The sequence below is a fragment of the Channa argus genome, chromosome 10 (assembly GCF_033026475.1).
Source record: "Channa argus isolate prfri chromosome 10, Channa argus male v1.0, whole genome shotgun sequence".
NCBI lineage: Eukaryota > Metazoa > Chordata > Actinopteri > Anabantiformes > Channidae > Channa > Channa argus.
The window spans coordinates 18,638,834-18,663,276 of record NC_090206.1 but is presented as its reverse complement, the minus strand read 5'-3'; the positions used below and the strand labels follow the sequence as shown (position 1 = coordinate 18,663,276).

Here is a 24,443-nt window from a genome sequence, read left to right as displayed (position 1 = left end):
TAGATACCAGTAGGGATTAATGAACAAAACATGTTGACCTTTTGGCTGATTCACAGCTCTGTTTCTATAGGAGTGTTTTGTTTTGTTAGTAGAATTTCAAGATTCATATGCTAATAGCAGGTAACTGATTTTATTTAACATCACTGGTGCAAAGAACATATGGATTATATGTCCCGTGGGCAAGTAGAAACAAACCGCAGAATGAATATATGTGATTTAATTGATCTTCATCTTGCTTAAATTGCATATAAATTAATCTCTGTATAAATCAAATCTCTTCCGGGGTAACCTTTACCCAATTGTGCAACTCTTTTTTCCTTTGGGTACACCCGTACCCAAGGAAAAATCTTATTTTCTGCTTGGAAGGTCTCAGCATCATCTTGGCAAAGACATTCACACAATGGTTCCAATAGGTAACAACATCTGATCATGAAGAGTTCCTCATGTGGGCTGAACTTGGAAGAAACACAACAAAAACTTATGATTCTTGACATGAAAAGCTGCAGTGAGCTAATTGACCACTATTTTACGCACACATCCTACTAACTGCCTGTAGCCAAGGTGCATGGTGAGTCACTGAAGGGCCAAAGTGGTTTGTAGTCAGTAGAGCTTTGTTTTTTTACAACACAAAAATGCCTTTTTCCTGGCACACAACTAAGAAATATGCCTTGTGGCTTTTACCTAATAGTGACATCAGACAGAGGTTTGATTTGACTTTCTGCTATATTTCTAGATTGCAGCGGGTCCAACTGCACCCGGAGCTCCACCTCTACCAGGGGGTGCAGCTGTTCCACCTCCTCCACCACCTCCACCCCCTCCACCTGGTGGCTGCCCCCCTCCTCCTCCACCTCCTCCTCCTCCTGGTCATGCTGGCATTCCACCACCACCACCTCCTCCAGGTGGAGGACCTCCACCTCCCCCACCACCCCCTGGTTGTGGACCCCCACCTCCTCCACCTTTCTTTGGGGGTCCAGGAGGGCCCCCGCCCCCTCCTGTGTTGCCTGTTGTCACACTGCCTTATGGACTGAAGCCCAAGAAGACCTATAAGCCTGAAACTGTGATGAAGAGAGTCAACTGGAACAAGGTATGGCAACCCAAGCTCACTGTCGTACGACCATATTGGTGATTCGATTCTGTAAGTGAAATAGCATTACGCTGTAACATAAACATACTGCCGTGTCTTTACAGTCGCATATGCAAACACTTACGCCTGTCTTTACAGCATTCTTAAAGTGACCCTAAACAATACAAAAATACAACATTGAAGATGCATTTAAATACACTCTTATTCTAGCCAAACAACCATTCAGCCACAGGCCAAACTATTCGCACTCAGCACCCATTTCAAAGGATTTAGCAGTAAACAATTTTCTCTGCTTAAACGTCCTTGGATTTTCACATGCTTAGCACAATTGAATGAAAACTGGGTTGTGTAACGATCCATCACATTTGAATACAATTTCAATAGGACATTCTCATACATGCCAGCTCTAGTTTACCATAGATAATTTATCCATCACCTCAGGAGTTCTTAACATTAATTTGATGAATTTTTGCTTATGCTTGTTTGACCTTGCGTCTTTAGTTACCAACAACAACCAAAACATCCCACTAGTTCTACTAACATCATGTGACTACAACTAACAACATTCAATAGTTTTAGAGGAATATGACATGTATTAAAATGAATTTAATGTATATGTTTTTTTCTTTTATGAGGACCATTTTTGTTACTAATTCAGATTAGTCTCATAGTTGAGTAATAACTTGCAGTAATTTTGCTGCATTTATTTCTAAAAAACAAGTGGCTTTCAAGAAAGCAGAGAGTGAAATGTAAAAATGTATAGCATTGTGTTAGGTATTGTTCTGTTTTAAAAATTCTGTGTGTATATATTGTAGTTGCTTCACTTTTTGTGGGAATTTTGTAAGCAGTGGGTACAATTATAAAGCAGGACAGCATATTATGCCCGTTGTGTAAATAAGTCAAACAACTACTGTATGCGTTTGTTGACTGGTAATAACAGGTCGGGATGTGTGTGCATTTGCAATATCCTAAATATTACTATTTTTCTTGTGCAGTAGTTTTGCATATAATATTTGTGTGAATCCAGTGTGGGGCAAAAGCCTGCTTAGTAGAGAAACAGGTTAATGTGCAGGTGCATTGACCTTACCTTCACGGAAATTGTAGTTTGGTGATGCAAATGAAATTCATAACCACCTGAGGAAAAACAATCTGTTTCGATTAAATGGGGCAAGAGTCGTCTGTCTTCAGTGTCCACCAAATGGAAGTATAGAAGTGCCAGAGGCAAGTATGATTTGGTCATACAAAAGAGGAAGGGGGAAGAAAAATACTTTACTTTACTAATACTGTTTTTTTCTTATTTGTATCCCCTCTATCTGCTAAAACATACATGGCTGATAAGTATTACACAGATTAAGTAGTAGAAAAGAAGGCCTTCATATTGATCTTTTCAAGATAATGGAGTTTATGCGAGTCCTCTATCCAAGACTTGCATCATGTTAATGTTTCTGCTTGCATACAGAGCGTTTGAACACACGTTCTAGAAACCACACATGCTAACAGTACCTTGCATGGAAAAAGTAGAAATTCATTTAAAATTTGTAATTTCAGTAGGATTTCAGTAGGAAAGGTACCAGCCCAGCCACTCACAGGGAAATGTCTTGTTTATTTTAAGTGAAAAATGCCTTGTCAGTCCACTTGACTCCTTTTTTAATTCTCTGCATGCACTTCTATATCGTGTCACAAAAAGTCCCAGAGAAGGGTGCCGTATTTTGCTATTTACTGTAATTTGGAATTCTAAAAATGTAAGCAATTACAAACTCATAAGTTATTCACTTATCTTATTAAATGAGCTGGAATGAATGGAGAGAAAATAATTCTGTCATATATCATACCCTGATTTTAAGCTGAACATTAGCCCATTAGCTCAAGATCTAACAAACATTCTCACTCAAATGTAGAGGTGCTCTCTTATTCTGGTCAAGGCCTGCAGGAACCCCCAAGAGTTATGCAGTGGGATGAATGTTTAGTAAAACGGTGTTAGGAAAATTATATTTGCTTTAGAACTTCACTAAGTTCCACCAGTAATGTAATCAGTTCATCAGTGGTCGTTACAGCATTGGTTTGGTTACTCTGTTTGGTTTTTAGACTGACAAAGTATATTATGCTGTTAACATCTACAACAAATCCTTTATCATTGGTTTGTGTCAAGTAATTGTGGTATGAAATTCGACGCTTTTGCAGTGCTCTTACTGTCAAACCCCTGAAGCTACTGTGGCTGATGTGAGGTTTGTCTTTAACTTTGGGCATCATGTGTTTAAAGCTTCTGACATTTTTTGTGGTATAGCACAAATATGGTAACAAATACATTCAGTGAAGGTCTTTCAAAAGCGGACTAATACCATTTATAGTGAATAGGTGCAGTGTTGCCACGTGTTTACCTGGAATATCAGGACGTGATTTAAGCTGATGATGGGCTGTGACTAGCCAACTGTTTCTTTGATTAATATTTAAATTCACAAAGTAGTTGAGAATTAAGAAAAGTTACAGTTTCTAAAATCCTTCGCTAAGATTGTTTTGGGTTGTTTACTTTCCTACTCACTAAACAATTTAGATAATTCAAAATGCTTTTAGAGTTTTGTCTAAGGCTGTTGCTCAATAAGAGGTTTACAGATTCATAATAAACGCACTGGTTAAAATTTTAATTTCTTCGGACTCAAAAGCATTTTTAGTAGAGGACAAGCTTTAACCTTCCTTTTTTTTGGTTACAATAAATTAATAAACCAATAACCATTCTTATGATGTGATTAAGTTTGCTATTCAAATGTAATTCAACAATTAACTAGCCCCTGTTAACTAAGGTCAAAGAGGGAAGCAATGAGCGAGAGGTCCTACACTGAACTAGGTAGGTTATAGAAAGTAATAGAAATATTGAGCACATAAAGAGTACTGTAGTATTTCATCCACTATCATAAATATTTTGAAATATTTCATTTTGTAATTCTTTAAGCTAAACATTTCTAGGAAATGTGACTAATATAAGCCAGTTGAGGTATGATGGGCTCATACACATGAATCAGAGATGCAAAAACTGTCTTTCTGTTAAGAAAAATATAGCACATTGTGACAAGAAAAATGGATTAACAAAGATTTTTGCAACAGAGTCTGCTGTAACATCAGCTGCTGCCACTTATGCAGAGGTAGCAAAACGATGAATGATCTAGGGATTTAAACATTCCATTATTGAATTGTTGGCTACATTTGCTGTTTCCACAGTTATTATCACCAATTAGGCTATCACAGACATGACACTGAGTGCTTTCTTGGAATTTGAGTGGGAGTATGAGAGCAAATACAGTATCTACTTTCACCAGCAACTGCTCATTTTCAAAGTTTCATAAGCTCCACATCGAAGCACCAATTTTTGCAATTGTAAAACAGTATAGGACTCACAGTTACTACATAGTGTTTAGAAATCTTACCCGGCCTCCGTTGGACCTCTCATGCCACACCCCTTTCTGTATGCAATTATTGCGGTTTTGAGAAAGCAAACGCCAGTAGTGCAATAGACCAGAACTTTCTCCTACTGCCTTTTGTCTACTGAGAAGTATGAAGTGAATAAAAGAAGAGGGATTTCAAAGCCTCCCTTTGATCGGCTGTCATGTCTGTGTTAGCACGTGCCTCCTATAGGCAGTCAGATCTTGGTAGGAGGAGTATGTAAACAGGCATGCTCATGTTTTGTACTGCAAACGGAAATTAAACTGTTTCTTTCATCACAGGAGAGGTCAACAAGGGGATTGACATCTCTGGTTCAGTAACGATCCATCCACGCATCATCATTTGAGATTGTCATATTCATGGGATTTGTCCTTGTATGAAAGAATGTATTTAACCCTGCAGGCCTCTGTACTCTTTTTGTTGTCCCTTTTGCCACTGAGATGCCGAAGAAACACGAACAAGGGTATGTGCGTGTCCACGCCCACACAAAGAACGCACACAAAGTCCATCTCCAGTGAGAAGTTTTGAATGGCAGGTTGGTGGAATGACAGCCTCTGATTGTCGGGATAATGGAATCTTTGTGTCATTGCAGATAGTGCCTCAGGAAATGGCAGAGAATTGCTTCTGGATCAAAGTCAAAGAAGAGAAGTTTGAAAATCCTGACCTATTTGCTCAGCTCTCCAGCTACTTCTCCTCACAGAGCAAAGGTAAGGAGACATCACCTCTTTTCAACCCTTCCTTAATTAATCTACCCACCTGCTTCATTTAGCCTCTAGATGCCAAGCCATTTTCATCTTGAGACACCTAAAGAAACCATTGTTTCTCATTTCAGTGTTCATTATCTTAAAACCAAGCACATTTTCCACTGCATCTCAACACTGTACGTGTATTCTCTCAACTCGAATCTGTCTCAGTTAGGGATACCGTGGCCTTTGTTGCACATTTGGAGACTTTGAGAAACTAGAAATGCAATGTGGCTACACATTGTATTCATTTATTGTACCCAATGAGTGTTTTTGTGTGCCCATGTCAGTGCACAAACTTTAACTTGTATGAACTGTATATGTGTAAAGTGAGAGCAGTTATGCTTTGTTTGTTTCTTGCCTTTTCCAGTCCAGTAGACCAATCCTCTATTGGGGGTGACGGTTGGCTTTTGTGAAAGAAGCTTTGGGAGTTTTGTTGTCCCGGCCAGTTTGTTTTTCAGATACACAACCACGTTATCTAACTTGCTGATGACTGACACAAACCATATAGAGCAAGTGTTTTTATTTATTTAATTTTTTGTACGGAAAAAGGTTTGTACAGGCACTTGATGTATTCCCCCCATGACAATTTGAGTGTTTTAAACTACTTTGACTCAGTGGTTTTGTGTGTGTGTGTGTGTGTGTGTGTGTGTGTGTGTGTACGTGCGTGTGCATGTGCATGCTTGCGTGTCTGGTCCACCAATCTAATTCTGTGACCAGTGGGAGGAGAGAAGTCAGAGCCCTGTCAGCTGCAAAACAGTCAAATCTGAGCTCTGTCAGAATGTGTGGACATAACTATTCAGAATCTACCATATACCCAATGTCTGTTTGGGTACCACTCAGCCGCCAGCAGCTCCTTGCTCTGTCGTCCTCACAGCATCCAGGTCTACAATCTAGGCTCATCTCTTTTTTGTTCTGTGAAATAAATAGCAATTTTCCCTCAGCTGCCGCAAGGTGATTTTCTGGCATAATACAGACGGAAGGAAAATGTGGGTAGGGAAGAACAGTTGTTGCAAGACTTAATGAAGTGGCAAGGAAAGGCCTGGCAGTCATGCCACTCTATTCTCATCTTTCACTGGAGGATGTCTGCCCGACAGTATTTTTTAACATGTGCTCTGAGACATTTCTGAAGTAACTGGAAGTCAAATCTTTGTGCTTTAACACTACCTATTAAAGTTTTTTTATAGTTTTTTTTATTTATGGATTGTAACAATGACACATTTTACATTTGGTGTTAGTATATCAGAAATGTGTTTACAGAGCATAGCTACTATGTAATATATTTTCAGAGAGATTCTTGAAATGAAATCCAACTGTTGTATTTCATTTGTAGTTGCCACAGATGCATGGCTTTAATTCAGCTTTAAATGGCCTTTTAAATTCTTTATTAAATTCACTTTCTCACCCACTGGGGTTTAAAGAAAAAATTGCATAGAGAGTCCATGTTCCCGCTAGCAGGGTAAGAATTCATGATCCAGCATTTCCCATGGGAGTTACCTTTGCTGGATCCCTATCAATTACCCCTGCAGCGGCTTCACTGAATCAGCTCTTTTCCCTCTATTGTTGAAACAGAACATGATTTTCTCATGAATGAAAAATGCTGTTTAATGTTTGATATCTACACCCCCTACCTACCCTGTTACTGAAGTTGAAAGTCAATGAGAAGGGCTTTGATGTAGATGGTATTGTAAAAATGGTGCTAGATGGAATCTTCCTAAAATGAGAAATGAGAGTTCATTTGTCTTTCCCGTTTCATTTGTTTTATGATTCATGCAATATAGTTGTTCAATCATATGCCATCTGAAGATATGTACAGCAACAAGTTTGCTTGAACATTAAGCAAATCTGTCAACAGGGTCATGGTTTATTTCCACTTCCACTAACCTACACTGAAAATAAACCCCATGTCTATGCAATAAAATTAAGGCAATAGATTAGAAGCAGTGTTATTAATTAAATACTAAGTTATGGAAAAAAACAGTTTTTGGTATTAAGTTAATATTAGTTAAAAAGACTAGTAGATTTAGATAAAAAACGCCCCGGCTATATGTCGAAGTGTCTCTGGGCAAGACACTGAACCCTCAACAGCCCATTCCCCCCCCCAGTTGTGCAGTGCCGGTCCAAGCCCGGTAGAAACTGGGGAGGGCTGCGTTAGGAAGGGCATAAAAACTGAGCCAAATCAACATGCAGACAATGATCCGCTGTGGCGACCCTGAACTCACAGAATGAGCCAAAAGGACAAAAAAAAAAACAAAAACTGAAAACAAGAAGCCAATACTTCAAACCTGAACAAAAAAGTAGATAAAAAATAGGACATAGTAAATGGCACCAATAAAAATAACTGAATTATTCATATTAACGATGTAAAATTAATTTTCATTAATCAGTTCCATGGTTTATACATATTCAGTGCTCTAAATATTCTTCTTTGTTAGGAATATTTATGAGGAATTCTTCACTTTCCTTTTAATTTCGATGACATGAAGGTAAAAACCATGTAAAACTAAAATACTTAATAAAAGAAGATGTCTGTGAAATCTACTAGACAAAATACAGGTTTAAGAAATAGAGGCCACAATTTTGCAAAATACATTTATAGCCAGATGAGTACTGTATAAACCTAAAGTGACAAAAAGCCACATAATAACAGGCCACAGTGTAAAATTGAAATATAATAATATTGAGGGCTTGAGTTAAAAAAACAGTTAAATAAAGAAAAATATACAGCATAATAAAATGAAGCAATGCAAGAAATTAATACATAATACAATTCCATTAAGTCCAAAACGTGAGAAGTAATACAGAATGGTCTCAAAATAGATGTTCAAATGTGACAGGAGACAATCAAGAAGAAAAGATTAAGTTTTGAAAGCAATTTAGTATTATGAACTGTGCAGTATATGACCATTGTCTCATGTCGGGCAGGAAATGAGATTTTAGGAACTGGACCTTGCCAGCACAGAGTGACAGTGGTTAGGATGCTCACTTCACAGCAAGAAGGTCCTGGGTTTGAACTCAATCGCTTCTTCTGTTCTTTCTGTGTGGACTGTGCATTTTCTGTCCGTACCTGTGTGGGTTTCCTTCTGGTACTTCCCACAGTCCAGCGATGTCCAGTTGGGTTTACTGGTGACTACAAATTGCCCATAGCCGTGAATGTGATTCTGAAAAGTTGTCTGTCTCTATGCTGGGCCCTGAGAAAGACTGGAAACAGGTGTACCCCACCTCTCCCCCAGTGACAACAGGCTCAAACAGCATGAGCAGTTTAAACAATGCATGGGTGGATGAATTGGTGTCAGGGTGTAACGGTGGTCCCGGGTTTGACCTTATTGGCCCTTTCTGTGTAAAGTGTTCTCCTTGTGCCTGAGTTGGTTTCCTCCGACCACTCCAGTTTCCTCTCATCGTAATTGCCACTCTAAGCTGTTCAAAGTCCTCAGTGTCCTGCAAAATAAACTTGCATTGAGTGTGATTGTATAAACCAAGACATAAATTATACTGTGTATATAGCCAACGTATTTACACAGTTTTGGGATAATAACCCTTATGCTTTCATGTTTTCTGTGTTGCTTAAGTTTTTTATATATCGGTATTTTACACAAAGCGAAAACGTGGACTACACGTTCAGTTTTAAGTCAAAGACACTTGAGACGTGACAACAGCTTTTATTATAACTGACAGTGTTAATCCCGGCACTTTAGTTTTAGTCTGAGCTATTTGACAAAATGTATATGCTGTCACACTTCTGCATTGTAGTTCATTATTTTAGTTTTAGTCACAAAAAATAAAAACATCAATAGTTTAGTCAAGTTGTCATGACTCAGTTGTCTCATTTTGTCCTGAATTTTTAATGTCTATATCTTCATGTAATAGCGTTCTGTTGTTCTTGTGATTAGTGGAAAACTCTGTTCACAATGATTTCCCCAGATTTATTACTTAAGTAATTGCCATTAAATAAAGAACACAATTATTTTGAATATATTTTTATACATTTGAATCATTTCTTCCAGTGTATTTAGAGAACCTTTATTCAAGTCAAGTTGTATAACTCGTGTGGTTTAGAGCAGCTCAATGGGTTCAAGCTGAGAAAGCAAAGATCACAAGATTAATTCCTGAGGCCCCATGGTGCGGCAAACCATAAATCCTTTGTCCAAATCACTGGTGAAAAGCGACTTTGTCCATTTGTTTTGTTTTTTTTTAAACACAAACTTATACACACCTCTTTCTTGTGATTCTTTGTGGTACCTCCATCTTTGCCACATCTTAGACATGGATATTTATAAGTAAAGCACAATACAGGGGACTAGTGTATTGCTAAAGATGAGGCAAGCAGGTGTAAATGCCTTCCCTGCAGAGCTGCCCTCAGAAAATGGTGCAAAAAGGCTTCTGTTAACTCCACGTTTCTTGGGAGTCTTGCTTGTTAGTTGTATTGTTGAAGAACAACACTTTGGCAGTAAAGGGAAAAAAGAATCACTTTAACAGCCCCCAATTTTCAGATGCTTATTGCGCTCAGAGGCCTCTAAAACAACTGAGAATGCAAGACTGTCATCTCCCCCGCTGCTTTTATGAGTCTTACTGTTTAATGAGTTTTACCAAGAAAAGGAAATGATAATCAAGAGGGATTTCAAGCTCTGCTACAGTCTTCTAAAAGTGGCCTTTTTATTATTATTTTTTCTTTGTCATTTGTTATGAGATGGTTCTTTGGCATGATTGAGTCAACGCATATCCCAGTATTTGGCTTTGAAGGACATAGACATGGCTTTAGACTTTTGGCTCAAAACCCTCACATCAGACAGCTTTTGTTTTTCCAGTATTTGAGTGCATAGTCCTGCCATTTGCAATCTGCATTGTATTACTCAATATTCAGCAATTGATACCAAGAAGTTATACTATATATTTTTTTATCGGTATAGTGTTAGAGGAGTTACAGTTAGAGGAAATGTCTAGCTGTCTGGCTGACACTGGTGTTTGCGAGTTGCACTGAAATTATTGCAAACGCTTTGTCGAGTTCTCATTCAGCATCTTGGCCAGTGAGGAGTGAACCATTCTGCAGAAGTACAGGTTTTTCGGCTTTATATTGTATAAACTGTATTATATAATCTGTCTACAGCTACGTAGACAGCTTTGAGACTATTTTAGTGTGGACAATCACTTAAAAATTGAACTTGAGCCTGCTTTGCCTGTTGACTCAGGTAACAACAGACAGCTGCTTGACAGCTGCAACAGTGTAGACAAGATTTCCTAGCACCCACTTGCAGGTTCTATGGGAACTGCTTTGTATAGTTACAAACACATATTTATTTTGCACTTGCTGAACATCAGTTCAGTTTGTCACATCTTTAGAACTTGGGACATTCCATGAGCTATGTCACAGTTTTTATTTTATTTTATTTTGCAGTAAAACTGTTTTTACCATTTTGCTTTTTTTGTTTTTTTTTTGTCTTTCTTTTTTCATTTTCTGTCTGTTTGGCTATATCTGCTTTTCAGTTTTTCTTTACCCTCTTCTCTATTGATTTGGCTACTTTTTTTCCTTCACCCTCATCTCCCCTCAGTTCGCTTTATCAATCAGTGGGTTGTGGCTTTGTACGGCTCTTGTGATCAAATCAGATTCACTTTGGGATTGAATGCGTGTAGCCATGGCCTGCTGCATTTGAAAGGCAATTCATTCAGCTGGAACTTTGCAGTTCAATTTGAAACAAGATTGATGCTGGCAAACTTCACACCCCCTTCCTTCCAAAATGTTTCCTCTATTGCCCACATCAATCGCTGACAGACAAAGGGCATATGCCACTTTGTAATGGTGATGTCTGGGCTTCTCAACAGAAATAACATAAAGAAAAAAGGGCGGATACTCAACGACTGATATCCCTGATTATTATCCCTGTTTATTTCAGTATGTAGTAACTTTGACCATATCTTGTAAATTTGAACTCCTTGCTGATGATGATTTACACCAAATGCAGACGCTTGATTGTTTAAAAGTGAATGACAGTCAAAGACAGAGAGACCCAATGAACATGCATGTTCATACTGAGGGAGGATTGAAGGAATGTAGTCCACTCCTTTGAGCAGGATCATTTCCTTCCCAGTATGCCTGTATGTTAATGATACCTAGGCCAATATAAACACGCTTAGCAAAGTGATTGGGGTGAATTGGGCCAGAGGGGGCTGGCAGAGATGTTAGCAAACTAGTAAAGGGCCCTGGCAAATAAATCTAAAAATTTGTATCATTTCACGCATTCATACACTCTCTCACTCAAACATTTACCCATGGACCTTGACTTTGGAAAGGTGATGGCAACTGTCATCACTCCCTCCATCGCCCCCCTCATTACATGGAATTTGATCAAATCCCCAGGAGTTCTGTTCACTCTGACCATCATTTTCCTTATGTCTGTCTCTCCCACACACACACACACACACACACACACACATTTTCCCCACTGAGCCAATGTGGTCGGCACACCAGCAGATTCTCAATCCCTGCTACAAAGCCCCAGCAGCAGGGCGGTAATGACCCTGCCACAACGGCAGTAATGATGGAATCAGTGGGGGGTTTAGCTGGCTCTCTGACTCTCCCTAATAAGTCCCCTAATAACTCTGTTAACATCAGGGCTGACCCGACCACTAGATCAAACACACTCACGCATGATCGGGCACCTCACATGACACTCAGCAACCTCTCAGTCGCAGAAGAAAACTGTTTCTAGTGTACTGTGAGCTGGGGGCCCTTTAGTGCATGTTCTGTACAAGTCTATGGATACAAATTTTGGCTCACAGAACACAGTAGCCACTGTAGCAACAATCAGTGCCACTCAAAATATTTTAATCCTGTTAAGCTGTATCCATTCACTAACAACATGCCTTGTTGATAGAAACCTTTGAGAAGCTTGTTGCTCTTGAAAAAAGCCATCCCAAGACTATTATTGGCACTTTGCCTTCTCAGATACTCGCAATGTAATAAAGGCTTTTGTCTAATGAGTTTAGGCTCAACTCGCGGCCCTGCAGCCCACGGTGGAATAGTTTTCATTGTATTAATAGCATGTGTGCAACGATGAGCTTTTGATATGTTTTGTGTGAAAGTGTTGGGAAGTCAGGATGATGGTTTGCCATGTTTCCCATGAGAACACGGCTGTTTATTACTAATTATGTTAATTGAAAGGACGTAACCTCCGCCAAGGCTGCTTCCTCTGCATCTTTATTCTGTGCTTCTCTTCTTCTGATATTGTTGCCTTTATATTCTCTTATGTTGGCTTTCTGCGCTTGCTTCTCTCCGGACATGGCCATGTCCATCAGGAGCCAGGGTCAGTCTGGCAAACAAACCCCCAATCTTGTTCCCTGCAGCTCATTGTTAAACAGCCGCCGTCGATACTTTTCCCAGCCGATACTTTGGCAGGCTAATTGCAAAAACATCAGTATTGGTTGCCAATGAATGCCAATAAATTAAAGTAAAAAATAAACAAGTGAAGCCAAAGGAGAGGAAAGCCAGTGATAGATCCTTGAGGTATTTTATTGACATTGCCGCTACTGCACAATTTGTCCACCAGAGAGCACTGCAGCTCCACTGTTGACAACACATTATTTAACCACGGCATGGCAGTTTTGGTGACCGCGGCAGAGTAAGCGTTTGTCAGTCTATCTCCCAGATCAATTAAATTTACCAACCAAGACTTATAAAATAAAGTGTTTCAGAGCATTTGGCACAGTTAAACATGACGACATCTGCTGGCTAAATTCTTGATATTTCATTTATATTACTTTGAGCATAACATAACCGTGTTGACTCATCACGGTAAAGGATCAAATCGCTGTTCTTATTTTTATTTGTAATGCATTATTTGAATAATAATAAACCATGTCCAACTCATTTTCCCTTTTGTATAACTTAAATAAATCCAATAGCTGTCGTGTCAGCATTGAAATGGTCAGAAAGACAGGAAAAAAATACAAATACAAGTTTTATCATTTTCACCCATGTCACACGTTTGCAGCTCATTTGCTGCATAAATTGTTATTCATGAAGCTGGCTATGATGTTGGTAGTCATTGAAATGTATGAGCCATTAATGTAATGCTGTGCTACAGTATATGATACTCATACTTTACGTAACAGAATAGTAAAAAGTAAAAAGTACTGGCCTAAATATCAGACCATGTTGAAAAATGGGATCAACTTATATCCTCAAACAAATAATTCCTTCAAAACTTACTTCAAACATTCGATAATGTTTTTGAAATGAAAAAAGTAGCACTGTAACGTGGTCCCATTGTGGGTTGTTTGTAGCCTTTGTCTGTGGCAAGACTGTGGACTCTGGAGCTGTGCTGTGTTAAGCACGTTTATTTATATGCCTTGCTATGACCGGAAAGTTGTCTTCTGATGTGTCCACCAACATTCGACTCACCAGCTACTCTACTGCCATTTGGTGATTTGTTTTTACAAGTATTTATTTATTTTTTTTCTGTCTCGCGAACTCTCATTATCTAGCAAGCTACGCAGGCACACAGTAAAATCAGCAACCTGAATCCCTGCTTTGCTTTTAAGATGGTCCTGATTGGCTTTTGCCCAGCTGTCGCTGAACTGTGTCACAGCAATTTTGCATAAAATTCATCTTTTTTCGACTTCTCCCAGTCCTGTCGCTGCGGTGCTTTTGTCTCTTTCTTGCACAGCTGAATGTACTGAGCAACTGTGCCATATTTCCCTTGACAATGAATGGCAGCTGTTGCTGGCCAGGGGATTTGTTGCTGTACTTGTGAATGCCCCATTGATGTTACTAGGCTAGCTTTTGTTTTTAAATGTTTTCAATGTGTAATGCAATGTAGGGAATTAATTAATGAGAATTGAAATGTATGAAAAGTTCACCGTGTCTTTTGATGTCTCTACTGTAGAAATGAATCGGGAGAAAATTTGTGTGACTGCCCCGATTTATTACTGTCATTAACGATGCGTGTTGGAAAATCCCATTTTCATGTCTGGTTATCATATTTCAGAACAGCTGGGTGAAATTGGTAATATTAGAGTGATTATTAGACCGGCTTGAAAACACTGGGAAAAAAATGAATTACAGAAAACACAGAAAGCTGATTTAGACACTTTCTTTTGTGTGTTTGGTAATAAAACTATTTCCTTGGTCAGAATTAATTGCGATTCTTTTTATAACACTTGGCATAAATATTAACCAATTGCTTTTATATTTATAAGAAGTTTTATTATTATTATTATTATTATTATTATTATTATTATTATTATTAATTTTGAACTTGACATTAGCTTAATAATCCTGCGTCGGTGGAGGTCTAATGCAGTCTCCCATAAACTAGATCATAATTGGTATTTTAACACATGCCCAGTTTTTTTAAATGAAATGTCATCAGTGTCTGTGAGGGACACGTTTCCCATTGCAACATTGTCTTGAAGAGCTAGGACCTTTTCTCACACCAGGAAATTCTTCATTGTGGCATAAATGCCCATTCTCATTTGAAGGAAACTAAAGAGAATCTTATCCCATTTTGCAAAAGAAAGGCCTCAAATGGTGGCATTTTCCTCATTTTCAAAGGGAAGCCATTAATTGCTGGCACAGGCAGGAGACATTTGTCTTCATAAAACACAAAACACCCTGATGTTCATTTCTCTCTGTTTGGGGCAGCCAGCCCACTGTGAATATCTCTGGGTCAGCCATTTTCCTTGCCCATCCCTGCACATTTTTAATATATCACATATGAATGGAAATTAGGCCCTTAAATATTAATGACAAGTAATTGGTTTATTGTAGGAGACTATATTATGTGTGTGCATCTGTGTCTGTGAGAGAGAGATTTCCTCTCATTCCTACTTTATATTGCCTTACTGTGATGTCCCACTGATTTTAATCTTCTCTTCTCAGATGAGAGCCATTCTGGCTATCGCGGTGCACTTTAACTTTAGCCCTCTGAATATTAGCTTTCTTTGATACCTGCCGCTTGCAGCCTCCCAACTCTACATCCTGCTACCTTTTATGTGCCTTCAGTTACAGTGTAATGTTCATCAAAATCTGTATCTTCAAAAATAAACATCCCCTTTGCATTCTAATATTCTATTTCTTTTCCCCTCCTTTAGGATAATCTCATCGCACTCATGTTTTTTTTTATTCTAGTTCTCTACTGTTACTTTTTTCTGTTTTCCGTTTTGGAAATGCCTAACAATACATTTAAGTAATTCCTAATTTTGTTTTCTTTTTTCCTGCATCAGGTACCAAGAAAAAAAACAACTATAAACCCAAATAAAATTATCATATATATAAATATAACACAAACATACCTGGACAACTGAAATACATAATTTATTCTCATTGTTAATGCCAAACCTCAATTGATTTTGGGCTGATTTTCATTGTAACTGTGCTTTTAAAAATGATGTGTATCCTGGCTGTAAACTTACCAACATCTTTACAAGACATTTACTAATATAACTGTTATATCATAAGCAAAAACAACCATCCTCCACCTACCACCAGACATATTTTACAGTATTAGTGTAATGTAATTTACATTTAATCATTTGGAACACACTTAATCTAAAGCAACTTCAAGTAAGATACAAAACAAGCATAATACCAACTGTAAGTGAGGTTGAAGGGTGACAGGAGAGGAGCTCTTTCAGTTTTAGTAATATGAGTATCGTCTGTGTAATATTTTAAAAAGGGATACTTTTTGTAAACAGAAGAATCTGCTGGCTTCGTGTGTTTTGTTAAATGGGTGTACAGTATTTCAGTGTGTGTCTTCTTGTGTGTCATGCAATACACCCAGGGTCTGCCTTCCTGCCTAATTGAGTGATAGGATGCTTGTTAACAGTGGGGCTCGTCTTTAAAAGGAGGACAATGTCAGCACAGTCACTGGAGCTTTTCACACGGAAAAGCCCCAGTGGAGCTTCATTAACTCACCCCCATGATCCCAGATAGCAGAATATGGAGTGCATATCTAATCCAGCTCAGAAGTGTGAGTACAAGAGTAGAGGGGCTTTATAGGGAATACTTTACATGTGATGGTTCACTGTGTGGATATACTGCTGCACTGGATTGGCACTTTTGATTGCTACATTGACTGTAAAAGTTTTGAATGCCATGATACTAGATTCATTTTATTCCTTTTCATAGACCAACTATTAGGTCCATACACCTTTGGGTGCATGTCACGTAAATAAAGGTATTCATTTATTAATACAAATAGTTGAAATGCACAGTTATCACACAAGAAAATGAAAGCATCTCTATTATTTTTCTGATTTCAGACATTACACAGACCTGCTCAGCGTGAATCAGTGATGCTCAAGATTTTATTACTGTAGCAACTTAAACAGCTTTGTTTTCGTTCTTCTTGTCAGGTATTTGTTGCGGGGCTTGATAGCGTTTGTTCTACTTAAGCAATGGTTGGTATTTTTATTTCTCTGTTGGCCTGTAGACACAGTTTGTTTTTCTAGCTGTTACAACTCAGCCACCCGCTGTATTTCATAATCTGCTTTTAAATGAGATTGAACACAAACTCTGTCGGCCACGTAGCTAACAGAATTCATCAGTTGTAATTGCAAATGTTTTTCACTTGTATCTCAAAACTACACTTCTTGCCTAACTCCGACCTCTCCGAAAGTGCTTTGGATCTGGCTCCATGTTGACTCAAAATTTCCATACAGATCAAAAAGAGCACACAAGTCCCATTTCTCCACTGGCTGACACAATGCTTGACAGTACACAGTAGCCTGCCGAGTTTGTTACATGGCATTAAGTTTAATTTGTCTTTGAGCCTCTTTGGTGGAATTGGTTTGTGACTACAAGTGGGCCAGGGGGTGACACTCCCACAGCCAATCTGGATGGAAAAGAACAGCGAGGAAACAGAGAAGCACTGGGAGGATGAGACCAACCGTGATGTCATATGCAGGATAGGTAAACAATCAGACTCCTGCGTGTTCAAGATGGTGCCTCCTTCAATGTAAAGAGTCATGACTTCTCGTGCCACATTCTGTTAAATTGCTGCACAGACAGAAGGTTGAAAAGGAGAGGATAAGGTAAGCGGACTGTTTTGGTTACGGATTGTGATCCACAGTCACCTGAAAAAGAAAAAGAAAAATAATTCAAAAATCAAATTGAAACAGGACAGAGCCAAGGCCACTAGAAATTAAACATTATGACTATCAAACTGCCATATTATACAATGTCTTATACATTTAATTTCAGCTGTGTTGGATACAGCTATTGTACCTAAAATGTATTACTGTTTTTAAATAATAGTTGTGGGAATATTGCATTGGAAATGCAAATATGTGACAGATGCTAACATCCTAACGTGACACTGCTGACTCAACAATACCGTGATAATGTCTATAACAATATTCAGTTTTGGTTTTCCAGTAGTTTCTCTTCAGGAAACACAAAATTCATACATTATTAGAGTTGATGTTTGTTTTTCCCTGGTCTCTTATTTATTCCTTTTTTTGTGCTTATTTCCCCATCTCAACACCTCATCCACTTACTCTTTGTCGTCTTTCTCATCCAGTGATCCCTCTCCTTTTTTTAAATTTGGAGAAAATAAGAGAAATTAAAGTTTTTCTTCACTCGGGGTTTGTGCTGAATTCTGTCTCTGAGGAAACATGGCAAAAATAACTTTTCAGAGTTTCAGATAATGAATCCGCTCATCTAACAAGCCGTGTATGGTTATTTTGAAACAGCTTTATTTTCTCTATGTCATACAACCCTTTTATCTGTCATGTTGAAGCCTCCTTACCAATATAAAAAATGAATATTGGCATGACTATTTACATTTTGTCATATTAAACCTGGAGAACTAGGTGTATAGGTTTGGGGAGCTAAAACTTGTGTATGAATCGCATGACTTTTTAAATTTTTTTATTATTGTTTTAGCGCTCAAGGCTTGAGATGGAGCACTTCTCTGGACTGCAGCATTTGCAGAGTGTTTCCTTCTTAGCTCTCTGCTTTTCCTTTATTAAACACAGTTTACTGTTGACACTGCAGAAAAATCTGAAGCTCTAATGTGATAAATGTGCAGTAGACTGGACACGTCTCAGTTAACCATTAAGTGAGAGCCATTATTTTATCGTTGCGTTTGGCTTTAGTACAATCTTTCCCCGTGTAAACAAACAGAACATTCACCAACTCTGAGGGATGCCTGGGCCTGCTGTGAAGCTACACTCTTCACTAAGCCATGTTAAGCTTTAGGTCTTTCAGTGGTGTTGCACTGTTATTGCACTTTTTTCCACCCACACAAGCAAGTAAACGAAAACTACATCAGTAGCACTTCAGGATAGAAGCAGGGTCATGGGAATTTAGCATTTACTTTTACTGTACACATACAAACAGTGAAACCAGCTGGAATGCTACATGAAAACGAGCGCACTTCCCTGCACCATAGTCTCAGACGACATTAAAATCCACAGTGGGCAGACAGACACCTGAAAAATGTATTCCAGCAGGTGTTTCATCATCATCACTTTCTGCCTAGACCTCTGACCCCAGTTACTCATCGCTAGATGAGGGCCGAGTGATGTCAAGTCGATGTAGAAATGTTTCGCTTCATGGAAAGTACAGGTCCAGTTGTAGTTGGAGACTTTTAAGTAGGGTAGCCAGTGGTTTTAAAGACTAGACAGATTACTTTGACTGTACGGATTTGCATTAAGATGTTTCTGCTCTTCTGGCCTTTCTTTTAACCTTTCCAACTCTTCTCCAATGTGTCTTTGGCTGAGGTAAAGCAGCTTATTAACCTCTCTGAGGCCACAGGCGTCCTACGGATAGAAAGACGCCACAGATACGCTGAGTAAGACAAATTAATCTTAGAGAATTGAAATGGCTTGATTTTAATTTTAATGATGCTGTTTCTTTCCTCGTGAGTATGTCAGTCCACACTTCTTTTTAAATCACATACTGTAACTATAATTTACATTATTTCTTCATATTTAAGAAAACAAGTTCAAACTCTTGATGGTTGTAAATCTTAATGGTCAGTGCTTGTTTTTAAATGGCGTTTAAATGGTTAATGTTGCTACATGTCTCCTGGTGAATTTATTTCAAAGCAATGCTATACATCTCTGCTACAGCTGTATCTATAATTGACTAGCTATTATTGGTTGTGTGAAACCCACCTGTGATGCAATTAGAGGTCCTGCAGTGAGGTGAAAGCTGGAGAAAGACAGGTGCACTTTGTAGCCCATTACTCTGCCCCTGATGTAGGTGGTCAGCCCACCAGGAGGATGCTTTCAGGGCAAAAAACAAGTGGCCTCACAATCCTCCCCTTTTTTGTTCCCCACAGTAGTTTAAAGATAAACAAATAATATCATTTGTTCTTTTATTTTTGATGGCTATAATAACCAAGCAGAATGTAATGAGTGCTGATAACAGACAGGCAATGAGTGTGAGTGAAAATACTCTGGGGTTAATTGTTTGCAGTTTGCTTCCACCACTGTGCAAGCAGAGTAAGGCAAACGCCTGTGCCAGGATGTGATGAGCTTGTGGTGTAGTGGATGACTAAGCAGGGCATGTTGGCCACTCGAGTCCATGAATCCCTTTGTACATTGGAGGCTGAGTTTGTTCATTAAAGGTGTGGGAAACTGTTTGACCTTAGGCAAGTCTCAAATGACCCCACTCTGTGTAAATGCTTCATTAGCTTTGCTTCTCCCATACTGGACTGCCTCGTTTAATGTATGCCTTTACTCACTACACCTAAGTTGTGTACATAGCATGCATGTTTGTTTGTGTGCTGGTGCGTGTACGTGTTTGTATGTGTGTTAATGAGGGCTCCTGGTGGTGTGTAATTAACACAACAGCAAATGTCCCCAAAGGGTAAGATTAACGTTGAACACATTAGACACAATGGGGCCCGGGAGAGACTTTTTTTTAATTTTTTGGCAATTAAATGTTTTGTGTGTGTGTCTGTGTAAGTCAGACCATAACTCACGTTGGCATAACTGTATTGCTGCCACTTCTGTCTTTGACACACATACACACACACACACACACACACACACACACACACACACACACACACACACAGACACAGCCAAGAGTCCCTCTGGATCTGCTAGCTTCTCACATGCAGGCTGGCAGAATTCTGTCTGCCTTCCTTTCCCGAGCGCCTCCTCCACACAACCTGGTCCAACATAGATAAACACATGCTGGGTAGATTATTAGAGCAGTAGCAAGGGCCCCACAGCAGAGCAGCCAACGCACTATTGTGCTCTGAACGTGGTGGTACCTTGTAGAATCCGATGCAGTCACCCCCAGGGTGTTTTGATACATACTTAGACACAGGTGGGTGCTGATACCAGCATCAGAGTTGCAACAGGCTCCAATGACATTTCATTGTCAAAAGACACTCACGGCACATTGTTTTTCACTAATGGCATTGCTGGTGGTTTAAATATTCCAACGGCTTCAAAGCCTGGAATGAAAACTTATTTGTTTACAGATATAGCATAAAGATAAGTAAAACAGAATGCATTTTTTAAATCTTATGCTGACAAAACAGATTGAACTGCTTAGAGGTTTCTCTGCTTGGTAGTTAATGTCCTAGTCATCACTTGTCAAGTGATGGGTGATATTGAGTTTGTGGATGATGAGACTCTTTCTTGCTGTAGTGACTGTATTGGAGCTTTTATACAAGGTCTCCACCAATGTGCCAAAAAAGACACAAGCCTGCTTTCATGCACCTTCTTGTATGCCTGTTGCCAAAGCAACAAGTTATTACCCTTAGTGTATGCTATATTTCAACAAAGCATGATTCCTGTGGTGTGTTATAATGTAGTCATGATTGTTTTGTGTGTGCATGCCAGTATGTTTTGATGTCCAGTGAATGTTAAGGCAGTGGGAAGAGATAACCTTGTTAAGTTTAGACCATGCTGCGTGACAGTTTGTTGCTATTGTTCTGACTGACACATCAGGAGCAATAGAATGAGCGAAAAAAGTTATAGCCAGTAGAATATATAACTTACTGTCAAAAAAAGACACACTCCCTTGCAGGACATTTTGTCTTTTTTACATTGTGTGCTAGACAGAATTCTCTCTCTCTCTCTCTCTCTCTCTCTCTCTTTTCACACTTCTGTTTCTCACTTTATTAATAACTACTTAATTTAGTAGATGTACTTTTATGTTAGTGTGTATATTATGTATTGCTCAATTTATTTATCTGTGTGTGTGTGTGTGTGTGTATATGTATGTATGTATATATATATATATATATTCTTTTACCAAAACATTTCATTATAAATTCGTATTTATAGTAGAAACAGATAAAGTACAGTATGTAAGAGTAAGGGAGAATATGCGACGCAGTGTGCAACAGAAAAAAAAGGAGGGGTTAGAAGATAGACTTTAGATGGTGCACACACAAAAGAGATGTTTTAACAAGAAGTATTATTTGAGATGAAAGGAGTGATAGAGGAAGAAGAATGTGATAAGTACCGTGGTGGAGGCTGTTGTTGCTGCTCGGGGAAACAATACCATTTCTCAGTAGAGGATTTGTGCATATACTGCCACACTTCAACTTTATTAGATCAGAAATTAGCTTTGAGATATTAAATTATCTTCCTTTACTGGCTACAAGGCATTAGTCTCTTATTACACTCATGTTTTGCTGATTTAATTGAGAAGTGTCTGGAAAAATAGATTTCTAAATTAGCCAAAGGTTATGCACATGTCTTAAATTGACAGTGGTGACACGTATGGGTTCAGAAGTAAGTGTATGGACACACATGCACTTTTGCCTCTCGGTTTCTCTGACATATAAAGGGGTTTGAAACACACACTCCATACACACGCTGGCCTCGACAGGCTGCTTGCACTAGTATTATTGCTCTGTCTGTTGTAATTAAGAAAAACATGCCGTCAAACCAACAATTCACATTGGTTCAGCCGTGATTTTTTTCCTCTGCTGAATGGGGCTTGATGTCATTGTCCTCCAGCACAGAGAAAATAAGCCCCAATTAATATGACACTTCCTCAGCAGAAAATCTGAATAGCTCGTTGCTAGCAGTACTACAGTTCAAGGTCTCTAAAGTGTTTAATCGCTAATCAGAGCTGGCAGGTCAAGGCTATATAGCTACCTTCCAACAATCCTCCCTGATAACATGCTTTCCGGTGCTAGTCAGTGCAAATCAATATGTCACTTTGAAAATGTAAACTTGTTTTTTTTTTATTCTTTTGGGAAAAAAAGTTTATAAACATGCAAGGAGAGGTGGTGATCCATTGATTTAAAAGAGTAGCTAAATTCGCTATTAATTTGGTAATTCTTTCATGAAATACTATTGTGACAAAATTAAATTATAAAATTAAGCAACCATTTGCTTTGTGAAGCAATACTTTGCAAATATTCCACTGTTTTTATTCAATATATAATAGATTTTATTTCAAATTTGAATTGATTTTCTGTCAGCTATCCCATGCATTGAATTCTTCTTCTTTTAAGTTACTAATATATGTGTAAATATTGACTTTATGACTTCATTATGATAAAATTATGTTTATGCATCTGAGATGACTTGAGTTTTTCCCCAAAGAACATGTGCATCATCATTGGTGAGTAAGTTACTTACAACTGATTGTTTGCCAATGTAATTGGGACTCACCTTGTTAAGTAGAATATAAATGAAAGGTAAATTCATTATAACTAACTTTTATGTCAGTAAAGACAGAAAAGTTTGCAATAGTTACTCTGTTCTACTGTCACTAGATATTTATAATTAGATAAAATATATTAATTCATTCATTTTGAATTTACTGGATGTACTTAAGAGAGGTTTTACCACAATAAAAATCATGTGCTATTTTAATCATTGGTTCTGGTGATGTGGCTTTTCATTTTTTTTATTTATACACACACACACACACACACACACACACAGACACACACACAGAGCGAGAGAGATAGAGATGATTTTTTAAATGAATTTATTTATTGGTAAAGCATGTTACACATCTATATGCCATACTCAGTGGTTTGCTACAGGAAATAAATTATTAACATACTGTATGTTACCCCTAATGATTCCTTCTGAGGGGCTGGTATCCGATAATTTCATACCAGTAGGGGGCACTGTGATACAGGCCAATAACTGAAACCTCTATGAAGTTTCAATCTGTGGTTAGTGGAGGAAAGTACTCATCTTTCCCCAACCCTATTGGGTTTTATAATCACATACATACCTAATATGAACCAACACAACATACACACCATCAAAATTGGATCAGATCAGACAGTGAAAGGTTTCTATATATCGTGACAGAGACCAATCTGGATGTTTGAACTGTGCTGACCCAGAATCAATATGAACTCATTTTCTGAAGAAATGACAAAGTATTAACTTTCACATGTTTCATTTCCCAGAGGAGTGAGTATATTCCAATGCTATGGTCAATGGGGTTTTTTCCCCTGGTAATAGTTTCTGTCAAGACCAGTTGAGCCTTTTCTCTCAGCAGGTGGTGTTCGCAAGATCGTGAGTTTAGTATTGTGTGTCATTGAGAAGATTGCATGTGTTTGGCAGAGGAATGTTCACTCCCTGCTCTGCATGTGTGGATACATCCTAAGAAAACACGTAGCTGAGGGGAAGACCAAACTGTTCTTGAAAATATAGTGTAGGTTATACAGTAATAGATCCGTGTAAAGAAAAGTCTGTTATGAAGAATACTGTAAGACTGAAATGGACCTATTATTTTTATTATAAGAAACAGAACTCGATATGCATTAGGAATGATTAAACAGTGAGTGTGTAACGTCCATCCTGAGTTGGATTTCACACACTTTTGAAATTTTTTGATCTGTTTCTACTAACTGCAGTGTAGAAGTTGGGCAAGTCCTTCAGTTTTGATGCACACAGATGTTATTTTGTTCAGCTTCTGTGAAGAGAGTTGACAAATTGCATTTTGTAGCACTGTTGATTGTGTATTTTTAATTTAAGGAAAACCACGAGTGTCTGGTTGATTAGGCTGCTTGGTTCACTGTGTGTACTCTCTGCATTGTTGCTTGGCAATACAAAGGAGGGAGGACCATATTCAGCTTTTCTTCCCCTCTTCCTCCATTTCCAGTGATTCCATTCTGTCTTTCCTTGTGTGTACTCGCTGCATGTCATTTTATTTCTTCCTCTTTTTGTCTTTACATCTTTCTTGTCTTTGTCTCATGCTTAGGGCCAGCTCTTCAATGCTCGTTGCACATTTTTCA

General features: G+C 38.4%; 1 protein-coding gene across 8 annotated transcripts in view; it reads left to right on the top strand.

Moving 5' to 3' along the window:
• diaph2 (diaphanous-related formin 2) overlaps positions 1–24,443 on the top strand; it is a 352,014-nt gene that overhangs the window by 131,462 nt on the left and 196,109 nt on the right. For all 8 annotated transcript variants that reach the window (XM_067517868.1, XM_067517862.1, XM_067517865.1 and 5 more), the window contains 2 exons: positions 734–1,084; positions 5,112–5,226. In XM_067517868.1, the coding sequence (XP_067373969.1) occupies positions 734–1,084; positions 5,112–5,226 (466 nt within the window). The remainder of the gene's footprint in view (positions 1–733; positions 1,085–5,111; positions 5,227–24,443) is intronic.